Below are 14499 nucleotides of genomic sequence, written 5' to 3' on the forward strand. Positions count from 1 at the left end.
ATATATTTACTAAATGCTACTTTGGAGATGGAAAAAACACGTAGTAATTTTCTGGTGTTCCTCAAGGAGTATAAATTAAAGGTGTATGAAAGTATTGCTCCTCAGTAGCCTTAGCTTGAGTCCAATATGATGACAACCAATCATTAAAGAGACAATACTACCCACATCTTCCCATCCTTTACTTGTAAGTACATCTTCCCAACCATCTGGGAGCAGGGAGTGAGGGGAGGATGAATCACAGAAACAGTGGACAGAAAAGACCTTAAGGGGGACTTCCCTGGTGGTCCATTGGTTAAGACTCCGTGCTCCCAATGCAGGGGGCCCGGGTTCGATCCCTGGTCAGGGAACTAGATCCCGCAGGCATGCCACAACTAAGGAGTCAGCATGCCACAACTAAAAAGTCCAAACGCTGCAACGAAGATCCCTCATGCTGCAACTAAGACCCTGTACAGCCAAAACAAATAAAAATTAAAAAATAAACATTAAAAAAAAAAGGAAAAGATCTTAAGGTCAGAATCTATCTCCCAGATTCCAGAGAAATGTCATTTAAAACCCAGCTTTAAAAATGCACGATGAAAAACAACAAGCAACGGTTAATACAAAGGAAAACAGTATTAGTCTTCCCTTATTTGAAGCAAATTAGGAGCAGAGATTCTTGTCAAGACAGCTGTTTTTAATGCTGAAAAATTATTTCTAAATTATTCTTCTGGTTGTACCACAAAAAAAGGTGATTCTTAGGAGGGCATGGGACCCCGAGGAAACCTTTAAAATTTCAGAGTTTTAGCCAGAAGATTTTGGCCAAAGAGCCATAATTTTGTCCCACCTTAAGGGTGGCCCTATGAATACTCCTCCCAGATTGAAGCGTTCAACCTGTCAAATATGACATCATAAAGATTAGTAAATTTATAGGAAAAGGAAGACAGGCAAGGAAGGGACTGGGCTTTAGCTTGCTTGCTTTTTTTTTTTTTTTTTTTTACTGCTGAATAATATTCCATTATCTGGATATACCACAGTATATCCATTCACCTACTGAAGTACATCTTGGTTGCTTCCAAGTTTTGGCTATTATGAATAACAGCTTTCATTTTTGATTCTAAGCTTTTGCTAATTTCTGGTGCTTACAGAAAATGAAAGAACTATAACTATGACAATAAGTTTCTTTGTAAATGATGTTAGCATCCTCTCTGAATGGTCAAAGTCACTCCATCCTAGACTGCTCTAGGCAAAGGAGAAATTTAATTTTAAAATCTCTGCAGCCTTCCATTAAAAGAATAGTATACAAAGGTCATTAAAAATAAATGTCATTAGGGAAAACACAAATACACACATACCCAAAACACAAGGCAGAAAACAAGTCAGAAAAGAGTTTCAGGAACAAAACTAGCAATGGAGAAGAGGCAGCTCTAATTGGGCTTTAGATATGGAAGAGGAATAGGAGCAGCTGCTGCTCTTTTTCAGAGAAACATCTCATTTCCTCAGCAATTTGGATTTTTAGAAGGAGAGGGTCAGACAAACATAACAGTTATCATGCAGAAGCAAAATGAAGAAAGTGAGGGGATAGATTATGAAGTACTGGCTCCACTGTCATCTAATCCTGACAAAGAACTCAATCTTCTATGCCTCCATTTATTCACCTAAAACAAACAATTCTCTCTCCTAATGCATAAATGCACAGAGCACCTTGAGCCCTGTGGGGAAACTGCAGAGGTGATATAAAAATGATTGATAATGGCAGCAGGAAAAAAAAAAGTTTTGACACCAGAGCAAGGCAGCACACAAAGCCATATGAAACAAATTTACCAAATTCTGCCTTAAAATTTGCAGTTTTTAGCGAGCTGGTACGTTCCAGGAAAAAGGGAAAAACAATTACAGATCAAACCAACGGATTCCTCTGAAGAATATCTCAAACTAGCTTCCGCTGGCTAAATGAATATCCCACCCACAGCTCCAAATCCAACTCCTCCTATGATGTTAGCCAATATCACCAGCTTCCAGAGACTCAGCTATTATGTACATACAAAAGAAAAATTCCCCTATGCCAACTTCACACAAAAAATGCCTCTGATATAAGCAGATGTTCAGACACCAGCTTAACACATACGGATACACATTCTAGCCATGACTTTCACATTCAGTCCTCTCACCTCATTCTAGCCTTCCACTAATTCAACCCCTAAAGTAAAAACTTTCTTAAGGCCAGAATCTGGACCTCCTCCTACTCTAAGTTTCTCCTATGTTCCCCCTTTTAGTTTCTATCCCACCTATTACTGCTTGCACCTAGATACAGTGATCAACTCTCAGCCAGATTTTCTGCTTACATCTTTTCACTACACATTCAATAATCTGCCAGTCATTTACTCTGCCCATTACTTGAAACAGATTCCCAATTTCTTGTGGCTTAACAGTAGTTTTCCTCTGAACCTGATCCATAGGATCTCATTCAGCTTCACAACACTCTACCAGAGCAGACCAAACAAACTCATATCATTTTCTCCATCTTTGCCCTTCCACTCCCCTCTGGAAAACTTGCTAATGTTCCATTATCATCACAGAATCATGGAACTTGAGAACTGAAAATAACAAACATCATTCAGTTTAAGAGATTTTTCTCAAAGCTATATAACTGCAGGCTAGTACTAGAAGGCAGATCCCTTGTCACCCAGGCCTGTTCCCTTTCCAGGAGAAATCCATTCATTATCTCTCAATCTTCATCCTCTTAAGTTTTATATAAATAACCAGTATATCCTTTCCACAAGCCAAAAACATTTCCATCCTTTAACCACTATTTTAAATTCTTCACTTTCTAGACAACTTTTTGTATACTTATCTCTCTAAAAATAAAAGTCTAATAATAATCAGCCTTAAGATTATATTCCCTATATTAACTTATATTTTACTTGTATGCTATGTAAATTAGTGACACCCCTTACTCAATATTGGTACTGACATGTAAGATTTAAGATAATTTTTAAGGGGGGAGAGTTCTGAAAAGTTGAAATCTTGAGTTCTTCCTCACTTTGTGATCCTAGAATAAACTTCCAGAATGGCATAAAAAAAAAAAATAAAGATAGTTTTTAAGATTAACAATACAGTAAATAATGTAGATTATCTATCAACTAGGTAGTCGTTAAACAAACTGGTACACCAATGCTATGACACAGATGTCACGGTTAAAAATGAGGTAGGCCATAGGGACTTCCTTGGCAGTCCATGGTTAAGACATTGCCTTCCAACGCAGGGGGCATGGGTTCAATCCCTGGTCAGGGAGCTAAGATCCCACATGCCTCTTGGCCAAAAAACCAAAACATAAAACAGAAGCAATTGCAACAAATTCAATAAAGACTTTAAAAATGGTCCACATAAAAATAAATAAAATGTTTAAAAAGAAAAAATTGGGTAGGCCTTTTTGCTCTGACATAGAAAGCTCTCCAAAATACATCATAATGTGAAAAAAGTAAATTGCAGGAACATATGTAAGTTTATATACACGTACAATTACCCCATGTTGGAGGGAAAAGTGTACATGTATATAGTAAGATACATAAATGTATACAAAAAGGATTGAAAAGGTATTCAAAATTTTTAACAATGGTTATCGATAGCTAGAAAAGTGGGGGGCAGGGGAGGTATACATGAGGGAACATTTACATTTTGTCCATATACTTCATTATTTGAGCTTTTAAAACAAGATATATTTGTTTATTATAAGAGCAATAAAAATGAAAAAAGGAAACTGAAATAATTAGTAGCTACAATTCAGTAAGTCCAACCATGGTGCCAGACACTATGCTGAGGTATCAAACACATTTATCAATAATCCTCACAGAAACCAGAAAAAGAGAGGATAAGACTGACTGATTATACCCATAGTGAGGCTGAAGGAACTTAAGTTCAGAAAGGTTATACAGGTCATTACTAGTAGTGCCCAAGTTGAGATTTGATCTAGGTCTGCCTGGATCCAAATAAGATGCTATGCTCTTTCTACGATATCACACAGCTAAAAGGGGATATAATTTACCTGAGTCTCCGATTCATGTAAAAGTGAGCTGTGATATGATAGAGTTCTACTATAGCTACCAATATTTTTGTTCAAGAATTATCATTTAATTTTTACATTTCTACACAAAATTGAAGTGAAAACTACATAGGAGCATATCTCTAAGTTGCTAGGAACATGCTTCTTGTGGGGAAGTTGAGTGGCACCCAAGTGAACGGAGAGTGGAAGATCATCCAGTTATTAAAGCCCACATATAATAAGATAACTGAACCCTGCTTTAGAAATGAAGATAGGCGAATAGTATTTTACTGCTGAGAAAGAGACAACAACAAAGAAGTAAGGAATTCCCCTAAACTCATCTGTTTCTTATCATAAATACAAAGGAACCATTCTGATGGACCAGAGAGTTGAGCATTACCTAGGATACATGCAATATTTTCAAAGCCAAGAAATCCAATTCTGTAAAAATACTATTGCTATACTTACGAAGCTGGCCGGTCTTGTCTGAGGTCAATGGTGAAGACAACTGCATCTTCACCTGCAGATAGGAACGTACAGGGAGAGTCTGGTTCCAGGGCCAACTGAAGGAGAAAAAAGGGAAAGGATGAGGTTTCTAAAGATTAAAATTAGAGGTTGTCTAACTCATTCCTTTATCTTTACGAAGGGCTGCATTTAAAATGTCTCAGCAAGAGAAACATCTGCCTTTTTTGTTGTAAAATCCCAGGGAAGAAGATAATTTAATAAGCCCATTCTCTCTTGCTGTGTGAATTATTCACAGTTTGTTTATCCTATACAAGTCAAAGCACAGGTGATTTGCTATTTTAATTAAGTCTCCAAGGGATCTGAACAGTGATACCAAAGGAAAACACTGCCATTAGAGCTCATCCTCAAAATCAATTCCACACTCTCAGGTGGGGAGAGAAATGGCACCCAAGTTTCATTCCCTACAGCTTAGTTCTAAAAGTTAGTTATCTAGTGGGTTGGGGGTAGTCTTAAGAATCAAAGAAATAGGTAATTTTCGTATTTCTTGAGCCATGGGCGAGGAAAGCATACTCCAGGTCCACCTACATATTTGCTTAGGGTTTGTAAAAAAAAAAAAAAAAAAAAAAAAAAAAAAAGAGGACCATCCTCTTTCCACGGCATGGAAGAAAACAGTGCCTACTCTGAGACCAGGCAGTTCTTGGCTCCTCACTGGCTGCCATCATGATTATTTGGCCTATATTTCCAGCTCTAAATAGGGCTTCCAGAAATAGTACTGTTTATGCACTGAGAGTTGTGAGCAGAAAAGCTGGAGCTCTCACATATGAGAAGCCAACAGCTAGCACCTTAGAGCTGTTAAAATGTTCTAAATACAATAGGAGTAAATTTTAAAGGTTTGGAAGGCACAGGAGACCTCAAGGATCTCCAAACCAACCATGGCTCAGCTTAGGAGTTAAATATTATCAGGTGAATGTTGCATGTGCAAGATCTAGAAATCTCTCAAATACTTGCCTTCTGAGAAGTTTACTGTGGCTGCTTTTTCTCCCATCTTACCCACAAATCCTAGGACTGAAAGAAGTGATGGAGGTGACAACAAAGGGGACACAATGGACAGAGATACTGGAGGGCTTTGGCTGAGATCCACAGAGGAGCTGAACTGCACAACCTTTGGGGCAAGGGCTTACTTACCTTGTGGGATGCTCCCTTGTGCTGGGCCACACGCTTTGTATTCTTGCAGCACTGTGTAGCAGACAACTCTGCTACCCGAACCTGCCCATCACGGGCACACATGGCCAGGGTGGAATCGCCACTGTTAGGAAGGAACTTGGCCTGGGATGTTAAGAATAAAAAAAGGGACAAGAGAAATTTAAGAGGTGAATTTGAGAGGGGAAAACATGATGACAACCCCAAATCATCTGCTTTTGCTACACAACAGCTGGAAACTTAGACCTCCTGCTCTATACAGTTGGCTCAAGTCCAATTTCTTCCAAGGGTTAAAGGAGAGGAAAAGAAAAAATTTCTGATATGAGAGGATTTCTGTTGATTTTGGAAGGCTGAACTGGTATGAGTGCTCAGGTAAACTAGGACTATACCCAGTAAGAAAGAAAGGTAAGGGAAAAAGGAGAAAATCTTCCTTGATTCAGGAAGTAAACATAAACTTGCTGCAAAGAAAAAGGAAACTAGAAGGGATATTGGGGAAGGAAAGAGAACATGCTTAGGGATAAATGGCTAGTACCATATGATGGATGGGGCTGGTAAGTAAAACTTCCAGAGAATAACAATATTAACAGTATTTATCAAACGTTTATTAAGTACCAGGCATGGCTCTAACTGCTTAGCTTCTACTGTTATTTAATCCTCATAACCCTGTATGTTATTAGCCCTATACTATAGGTAAATAAACTGAAGACAGAGGTTAAATAAACTTGCCCAAGATCACACAGCTAGTTAAGGGGTTGGACCAAGATTTAAACTCAACTAGACTGGTTCAAGAGCCTCTGCTCTTGTATTATAATGCCTCCTAGCACGGCATTTAGTGCCTTCCTGATGATTTCCAAGCATCCTTCCTATTATAATGAGGCTTCTAACAGTCTCTGTGCTCAATGAAACAAAAGGGTGCCATGAGTCTTTCAGTGTATTTAACTCCTCTAAGTCATTATGGGAGCCAAGGAAGGACCGAGTCCTGATATCTAATTCCTACCACAACTCACTATCACTCCTACTCCAGGCAGCAGCTCAGGTTTGTCTAACTCGTGCCTGATTTTCTCAGTTGCCAATCTGCTCCCTCGCCTCACCTGGAAGACATTGCTTTTGTGGCCGCTCTCAAAGTCCAATACTGGCTGTCGCCGCACCCAGTCCCAAACCACCACTTTCAGGTCATCGCTGCCACTGGCCAGCCAGGTGCCGCGCTGGTTAAAGTGCAGGGTATTAACACAACCAGTATGGCCCTCAAGCCCATGCTGCAGGCGGAAACGCTGCACAAAGACTCTTGCCCCACAAGCCTCGTACACAAAGCGGGCACTTGAACCCAGCTCCCGCTCCCGAAGGGCAGGAAGGGCTTGCCAGCGAGGTCGGGGCAGGACTGACGTCTCCGAGGACACCCAGTCCTCCAGGGCCCGCTCATCATCTGATGAGTCCTGGTCACGGTTGGCCCGCTTGCGCTGTACACGACGACGAGGATGCTCTTCTTCCTCCTCTTCTTCATCCTCTTCTTCCTCTGAGCGGTCATGGACTTGGTTTTCATCATTGATGGAGTAATGGCCAGTGTCCTCCATGCTGTCAGAGTCCTTGTCTTCACCTGAGCTCTCTGTATCTGTGCCTCGACTTTCTGTGCTGGTGCGGTTGGGGCCACCATCATCCCCGGTCAAGCTCAAGCTCAGGTCTGAGGCCTCCACTTCAATGCCTGAGGATGTCTCCCTCCCCTCCTCAGCACCAGACATCTCCTCTGGACTGCTAGACAGGCTTCCTGCATGTTAGTGAGGAATAGGTAGGTGAGGGGGAAAAATAAGGAAATAAGATGGTGAGCAAAAGGATTCCCATTCCTTAGTCTAAAAAACCATCACACCAAAAGACCCAGAAACCAACTTTGGTCAAAATGTTTTCATTACATATGCTTATAAACAGTACCTTCTGAGACGGAATCTTGAAAAGATTAAAACCAAAGTCACACACAAATAAAGAACTGCAGGACAACCAAAGATTATAATAAATTCTCAAGAAGCAAAGCATTGGCAGATTTTATAAAAGTATGCCTGATACAACTACCTTAGGCTCTATTTTGCTAGATGGGCATCCATTAGTTATAACACATAATGAAGCTGAACATAAGAAAAAAGAACAGCCATCCCTGGGCTTCCCTGGTGGCACAGTGGTTAAGAATCCGCCTGCCAATGCAGGGGACACAGGTTAAAGCCCTGGTCCAGGAAGATCCCACATGCCGCGTAGCAACTAAGCCCTTGTGCCACAAGTACTGAGCCTGCGCTCCAGAGCCCACGAGCCACAACTACAAACCCGCACGCTGCAACTACTGAAGCCCGTGTGCCTAGAGCCCATGCTCTGCAACGAGAAGCCACCCAATGAGAAGCCCGTGTGCCGCAACGAACAGCAGCCCCCGCTTGCCACAACTAGAGAAAAGCCCGCGCGCAGCAACAAAGACCCAATGCAGCCAAAAATAAAAATAAATAAATTAAAAAAAAAAGAATGGCCACCCCCAGGAAGAGTTGGACTATTTACCACTTCGAGAAAGCACCACTACCTCCCACCTCTTAAACCCTACAGTTTCTTCCCCCGAGGTTTTAAAATCCACTAAGAATCCAGAAGGAAGTGCAAGGGACAAGTGGAAATTGTGACCATTTGAATGGCTTCTTGCTCTCTTTTTTGCTGATAAATGTATTCCGCCTTACTTACATTAATTTAATAATCGTAATACTAGTTTTAGATATAGGAATTCTAGTGAGACAAAGTTTTAACAGGAAGCATAAATAAAATTGATAAAAAGCAGGGCTATTACAGCAGGACCTGAAAAGAAAAGTTCATATTCTAGGTCTGCCATACTGATAGTTATAAAATAACTGGGTCACTTTGAGCAATATAATCCCCAAAATTAGATACTGAATTCTCCTATCTAACAGCCAAATCATATTCTAGTGAGCACTTTGGCAATGTTCTAGGGTCAAAAGGACCACAACTTCCAAACTAAGGTCAAGAGGTAAAGAAAGGAAGGGGGTGAATAAGGATTTTAAACCTGCTCCTGGCCTCCTTTCCTCAGATGACAATAAATTTTATCTTGCCAGAAGTAAAGGCTATTAGGTAGGAAAGGCTGACCAGCTATGTGTGACTGATATAAGCTATTCAACTCCAATATCACATTGATGTTTAAGGATTCAAAATGGGAATATCTTCTTGTTTAGTCATCTGAATTAGAGCAGTAATTTCTGAAGATCTTTGAAGCAATGGAACTTCTTTTCAATGAACTCTTAGGCAAAGCCCAATAAAGAAAACAGATAAACAATACACACACTTTTGGTTCAAGCAGTGACAGAAGGTTGGGAGACACACAAACAGCTCTTTTCAAAAAGCACCTCAACTAAGAGCACAGTGTGAAAACGACTAGGAACTGGAAGAAAAAGGGGGAAAGTGCAGCAATTTGCTCCCAGGAACTACATTTGCTGAGGCTGCTGTATATGCTGAGAAAGATTAATAATTGTGGTTTTTGAAATGAAATTGGGTTTGAGATTGGGAGTGGTGAGAAGGGATAAAATGTCACACCCATCACTTCTGTGAAGAAGAAAAAAAAATGAAACATCAAAACTCCTAGCATTTATTGTTAAAATTAAGATGACTTTGGGGGCCTTACCACATTAAGATAAGGGCCAGAGCATATCACAAGCTCAGCAAGAGGACACTAACAGTCAATGACCAAGATAATAGCTACGGGTTGGCAAATTTTTCCTGTAAAGGGCCAGATAATAAAAAGTTTAGGCTTCTAAACTTTGGACCATATGGATGTATGGCACAACTACTCAACTCCACTGCTGTAGCACAAAAGTAACCATAAATACTATGTAAATAAATGCAGCATGACTGAGTTCCAGTAAACTACAAAAACAGCAGCCCGCAGGCCTGGGGATTTAGCCTGCAGGCCATAATTTGCCAATCCCTGATCTAGCTAATGGCCAAACTCCAAATCAATTGTATACCTCCAACCCCTCTAGAATCCTGTGCCTTTCAACTAAGCCCAGTGAAAAATCTGAATCACTCTCCTTTACAGAAGATAAATGAACACCAGTGGTAAGAAAAGAACAAAGGGACAGTAAAACAGCATGCTGAAAATCTCCCTTTCCCTTACTCACTTCATTGCTCTACCAAACACGTCAACTAGAATTTAGATGATAATCTTAACCTACAAGGTGCTGAGGAATGCTGAACACTATGCTGCCCAACTATATCCATTTGAAGGACCTTCTCTAGTTTGGAAGTTGGCTCAGAGTGGATGCACTGGTCAAATAACCCAGGTAGTAGCTATACTCTACCAGAATCATGATATTCTGCCTTCAAATCTGCCGTAGACCCAGTGATTTAATACTTGGTAGCACTGGTGGAAGGAAGGAAAGGAAGCAGGGAGGGAGGGAGGGAGGAAGGGAGGGAAGGAGGGAAAAAAAGAAAGGAAGAAAGGAAGGAAAGGAAAAAAAGGAAGAGAAGAAAAGAAAAAGAAAGAAAAAAGCCCCAATTGCAGCTATTTATAACTTCATCTCTTATCTAATATCTCTACTGAACTATGATCTACCATGAAAAGAGACCTCTCCTTATAACTGGGGAGTCTTGCCTTCCCAACAACTCCCTTGGTTCCACCACCAATTGGATCTTCTTTTTCTCCTTTATTAACAGCATCTCTTAGGTTTTGTCCACCCTTACAAAATTCCAAACCACTTGACCTCTTAGAGGGACAACTCTATTATTGATCTTCTGAAAACAATCAGATAAAAGCTGAAGGAGCAAAAGTACCAGGTAGTCCAAGGTGTTTCCTGTGTAGTTTCCTACACTCAAAACAACACAGGAAGAGTTCATTCTTAGGAAAGATTTCCTTCCCTCCGCTAAAATTCAGGTCTCCACTCTCTTTGCGGGAGAAGAACCTCAGTCGATAGCAAAAATAGCTTCACCTTCATTATGGCCCCTTACCATTAGCTAAGTCTGTTTTGCCATCTGTGCTGCTCCCTTTGCTGGACATCTTGAATGATGTTTACTGCAGCCAGCCTGGATCGAGAAGAGTAAGAAAATGAAACAATTAGGAAGCAATCTGGGAAAGATGATAAAAGGCACCAGGAGATTTAACAATGTACAGCCTTTGTCATTTTTACAAAATTGATTTTTTTGTGTGTTCTCAGCAGGACTTCTCAGCTGCTGAAAATTATGCCAGATATTATCCCCCCATGTCTAAATTCCATAAAGAGACATATCTTTGGGAGGCTAACTGCCATCTCTTCTCACTGAGTAACTGGCAGTGATTTTTCAGATGGGAAAGGAGGAGCTGAAATAAATCCTGGAACAGCAGGTCTATATCAAGTGACATGTATTGCAAGCAAGCAGAGTCTTAACTCAATACAAAAAGCTAGCTTCAGCACTACCCTCTAAGGCAAAAAGCTTCTGTTGTAAATAATCGTCGTATGTATCCACAAACTCTATGAAACACTTGTCTTCACAACATGAAGAGGAAGGTCAGACTCTGAATATCATTTCACACACAGAACAGCAGAGGTAGAAGAAACTGAGCGCTTGGCATAACAGCCTGAGCTTTATGGTCATTCAGATGCTTAGCTTCAAACATACAGGCACAGATATTAACTAAGGATTATAAGAAGCAGAGTCAAATTAGAACTCAGGAGTATCCTACCCCTAAAAAAGAACCTAAAAGGTTTTTTCTTCCCTTTTATGACTAGTAAGTCAGTCACCAAGTGCAAAGCTGGAGAAGAAAGTGCAACATTTCCATTAAAACCATCTCAGTCCATTTCATAAAATGGCAAACACTATTTCACCTAGTTCCACCAACTTTCACCAGGTTTGTCTGTTTAGCAAAGCCCTAACTAGGAGTCGGGGTACCTAGCTTTATTCCTTTTATACCACTATAATACAGTCATTATTTTTTCAGGGCCTCACTCCCACCTCAAGCAAAGTCCAAAGAGCAAAGAATAATATTATTCAGACCAGAAATCTGTTAAGCCCTTTCAGTGCCTTGGACAAAAGGCACTGAAAAGACAAAGTATGATTATGACTCCACTCCTTGTACCCAGGCACACTGGCCTCTAATCTTTCAACAGTCCTTTCATTCCCATAACAATTATCCCAGAAGCAGCTCCATCCTTATCTTTACCCCCTTCTCTCCTCTACAAAAATCCAAGTTGCTTCAAAAAAATATTTTAAAAAGTTTCCTCTGCCAAGAGACAGCTGCCCAAAGCTTGCTCACATTAGGCCAGGGTGGGGGAGTAGAAATAATGCAAGAGCAGGACTGAGGCTGAGTTTGAGGGAGGGACACCTGGAAGGGTGATGATGAAAGACAATGCCAACAAAAAACAGATTTGTGAAGCCACATAAAGAAAAACAGTGAAGAGCTGTTTGCAGAGCAGGCTGTTTTCCTCCTCCTACTTCAATGATGTATTTTTGTACAGCATTCCTCACACAACACTTGTTTTTTTCCTCTCAGTAGTCCCTGTTTATATTCTTTAGTAGCTCAGCAATATCTTCTTCCTCACCTAGGGCTTAAATTAGTTACATTAACTGCAAAAGTTCTATGAAGCAGGGAAAACAACTGTACTACCTTAAGATTAAAAACTAAGGTCATAGGCATAACTTATGGTCAACTGAGAAGAGAACTGATGTTTTCTCACCTCCAGAATCAAAACTGTCAACCACACCATACTTCCCATCTCACTGTTATCCACTCCTAGCGAAGAAGTATTGAGCAGCTCCAGAGACCCCTTCTCAAAGCTGAATCTCATCAACTTCTACAGAAGCCCAGACTGCCTGAACTTTAGACTCATAGTGGCTCTAGAAAACACATTTGCTGGGCAGGAGGCGCCAAATGCCTAATGCTTACCTAGCTCTGAGAACCACTTCTCAGAAAAGGAGAGCCATGAGGTTGAACCTATACCCAGAGGTTGTAAAGCTCATCTTCTGGGAAATTGGTTTAAGGTTCTTGCAAAAAGCGATCTTTTGTTTGAGAAAAAAAGTTGACAGAATTTATTCCTAAATTCAGAAACAGAACAAAACCTGTGAATGCTTACGTCAACTCTGTTTAATCACCAAGCTGATAGGCAGAGAGCTTCTAAAAGTCACATTTTAGGGGCCACAGAGTTTAGTAAAATTAGTGCTAGGCTGAAAATTGGAAGTCCAGGGTTCTAGTACTAGCTAAGGTATTAACAAACTTTGTGATGTGACCTTGGATGTGCTACTTAATCTTCTCTGGGCTTCATTTTCTTCTTTTGTAAAACAGTATTAGTAATTCCAGAGATGGTACAGTTAAGCAAAATTTTATGTTAAAACTTCTGCAGAAGGACACTCTTAGAGCAGTGATCTCAAAACTGATTATGAACTTCTATCAGTGAAAACTTTGAGCATGAACCCACATTTAATCAATTCACATTAAATATTAAGCTTGATTTTTCTAGAAAAAACTTAAAATTTCAACATTCCCTCCCTATACACCACTGGATCATCTTCCATATCCCTTGGAGTACATACATTCCCATTTTGGGGGACCACGTCTCTAAAAAGCCAAGAAACGTCGATGACATTGATAAAATACCATTACTTTGGGGATGAGTTGTTATCGTATAAATGTCTGTCAAAATGAAGAAACTTAAAACCATCTCAATTCTGGGGTAGAAATTAGAGTAAGTGCCCAAATTAAAGCAGGCTAAGGTGCTATGACTGTGCCCTAGGTCTTAATTAAGTATAAGAGTCACTCTATAATTTCTTCCATCACCAAAGAATACAACCTTATTTTATAATCTGAGGTAGGGACCATATCTGACCCAAACTTAAATTACCTTCTTCACTCTTTAATGCACTCCATTCCCAACAAATCCACTGTTTTTACCTTGATCAATTTCCATGTAAAATCCAGTTCAGAGCAAACCAATCTGAGCTTGGAAGAGCTGATGAGCTCACTGCCCCAGGTAGCTGGGGGAGTTTAATTAGATTAGCTCTACTGCCTGTGCTCTAAAAATAACCACAACCCCTGCCAAAGTGAAGGTTAAAGAGTAAACTATTGGAGGATGGAGAAAAAAGACCCAGGTGTCATTTTAATTTCTATCTAAGAATTCCAGTGACCTAGATTCCTCCTGTCTTAATAAGAAAAAGGCCTTAAATTTTAAACCAAATACATGACAAAATATTAACTAAAAATCAAGCAGAGGGGGAGTTACAATATGATGTAAGAGTACTTTGTGGAAGAGGCACCAAACATCTCTTATTTAAAACCAGTGGGGCTGCTTTCTTATCCTAATATTGATGAAAGATTTATACAAGAAACCAGGTATACTAGAACAACAGGACATCCAAATTTAAAAAAAACTCGACTTGGACATTGTACAATATACAAAAAGTAACTCAAAATGGATCATAGACCTAAATGTAAAAGCTAAAACAATACAACTTCCAGAAGAAAAACAAAATAGATAATCTTTGTGACATCAGGTTAGGCAAATATTTCTTGTTATTTTGGCCATACCGTGAGGCATGTGGGATCTTAAGTCCCTTGACCAGGAAACGAACACGCGCCCCCGGCATTGGAAGTACAGAGTCTTAACCACTGGACCACCGGGGAAGTCCCCTAGGCAAGTATTTCTTAAGATATAATGCAAAAAAGCACAAACCATGAAAGAAACAATTAATTAACTGGACATATCAAAATTAAAAATCTAGTCTTCAAGAGACACTTAAAAAAACGAAAAGACAAACAATGAACTAGAAGAAAATATCTGCAAAAGACATATTTGAGGGCTTCCCTGGTGGCGCAGTGGTTGAGA

General features: G+C 40.0%; 1 protein-coding gene across 3 annotated transcripts in view; it reads right to left on the reverse strand.

Moving 5' to 3' along the window:
* The window catches only part of DCAF8 (DDB1 and CUL4 associated factor 8), a 43377-nt gene that overhangs the window by 17572 nt on the left and 11306 nt on the right, over positions 1-14499 (reverse strand). For all 3 annotated transcript variants that reach the window (XM_060090800.1, XM_060090799.1, XM_060090798.1), the window contains 4 exons: positions 10655-10729; positions 6772-7442; positions 5666-5806; positions 4484-4578 (listed from right to left, as the gene is read on the reverse strand). In XM_060090800.1, coding sequence (XP_059946783.1) covers positions 4484-4578; positions 5666-5806; positions 6772-7442; positions 10655-10703 — 956 coding nt within the window. In that variant the 5' untranslated portion in view covers positions 10704-10729. The remainder of the gene's footprint in view (positions 1-4483; positions 4579-5665; positions 5807-6771; positions 7443-10654; positions 10730-14499) is intronic.

Source organism: Mesoplodon densirostris, chromosome 2 (genome assembly GCF_025265405.1).
Source record: "Mesoplodon densirostris isolate mMesDen1 chromosome 2, mMesDen1 primary haplotype, whole genome shotgun sequence".
In the NCBI taxonomy this organism is placed as follows: Eukaryota; Metazoa; Chordata; class Mammalia; order Artiodactyla; family Ziphiidae; genus Mesoplodon; species Mesoplodon densirostris.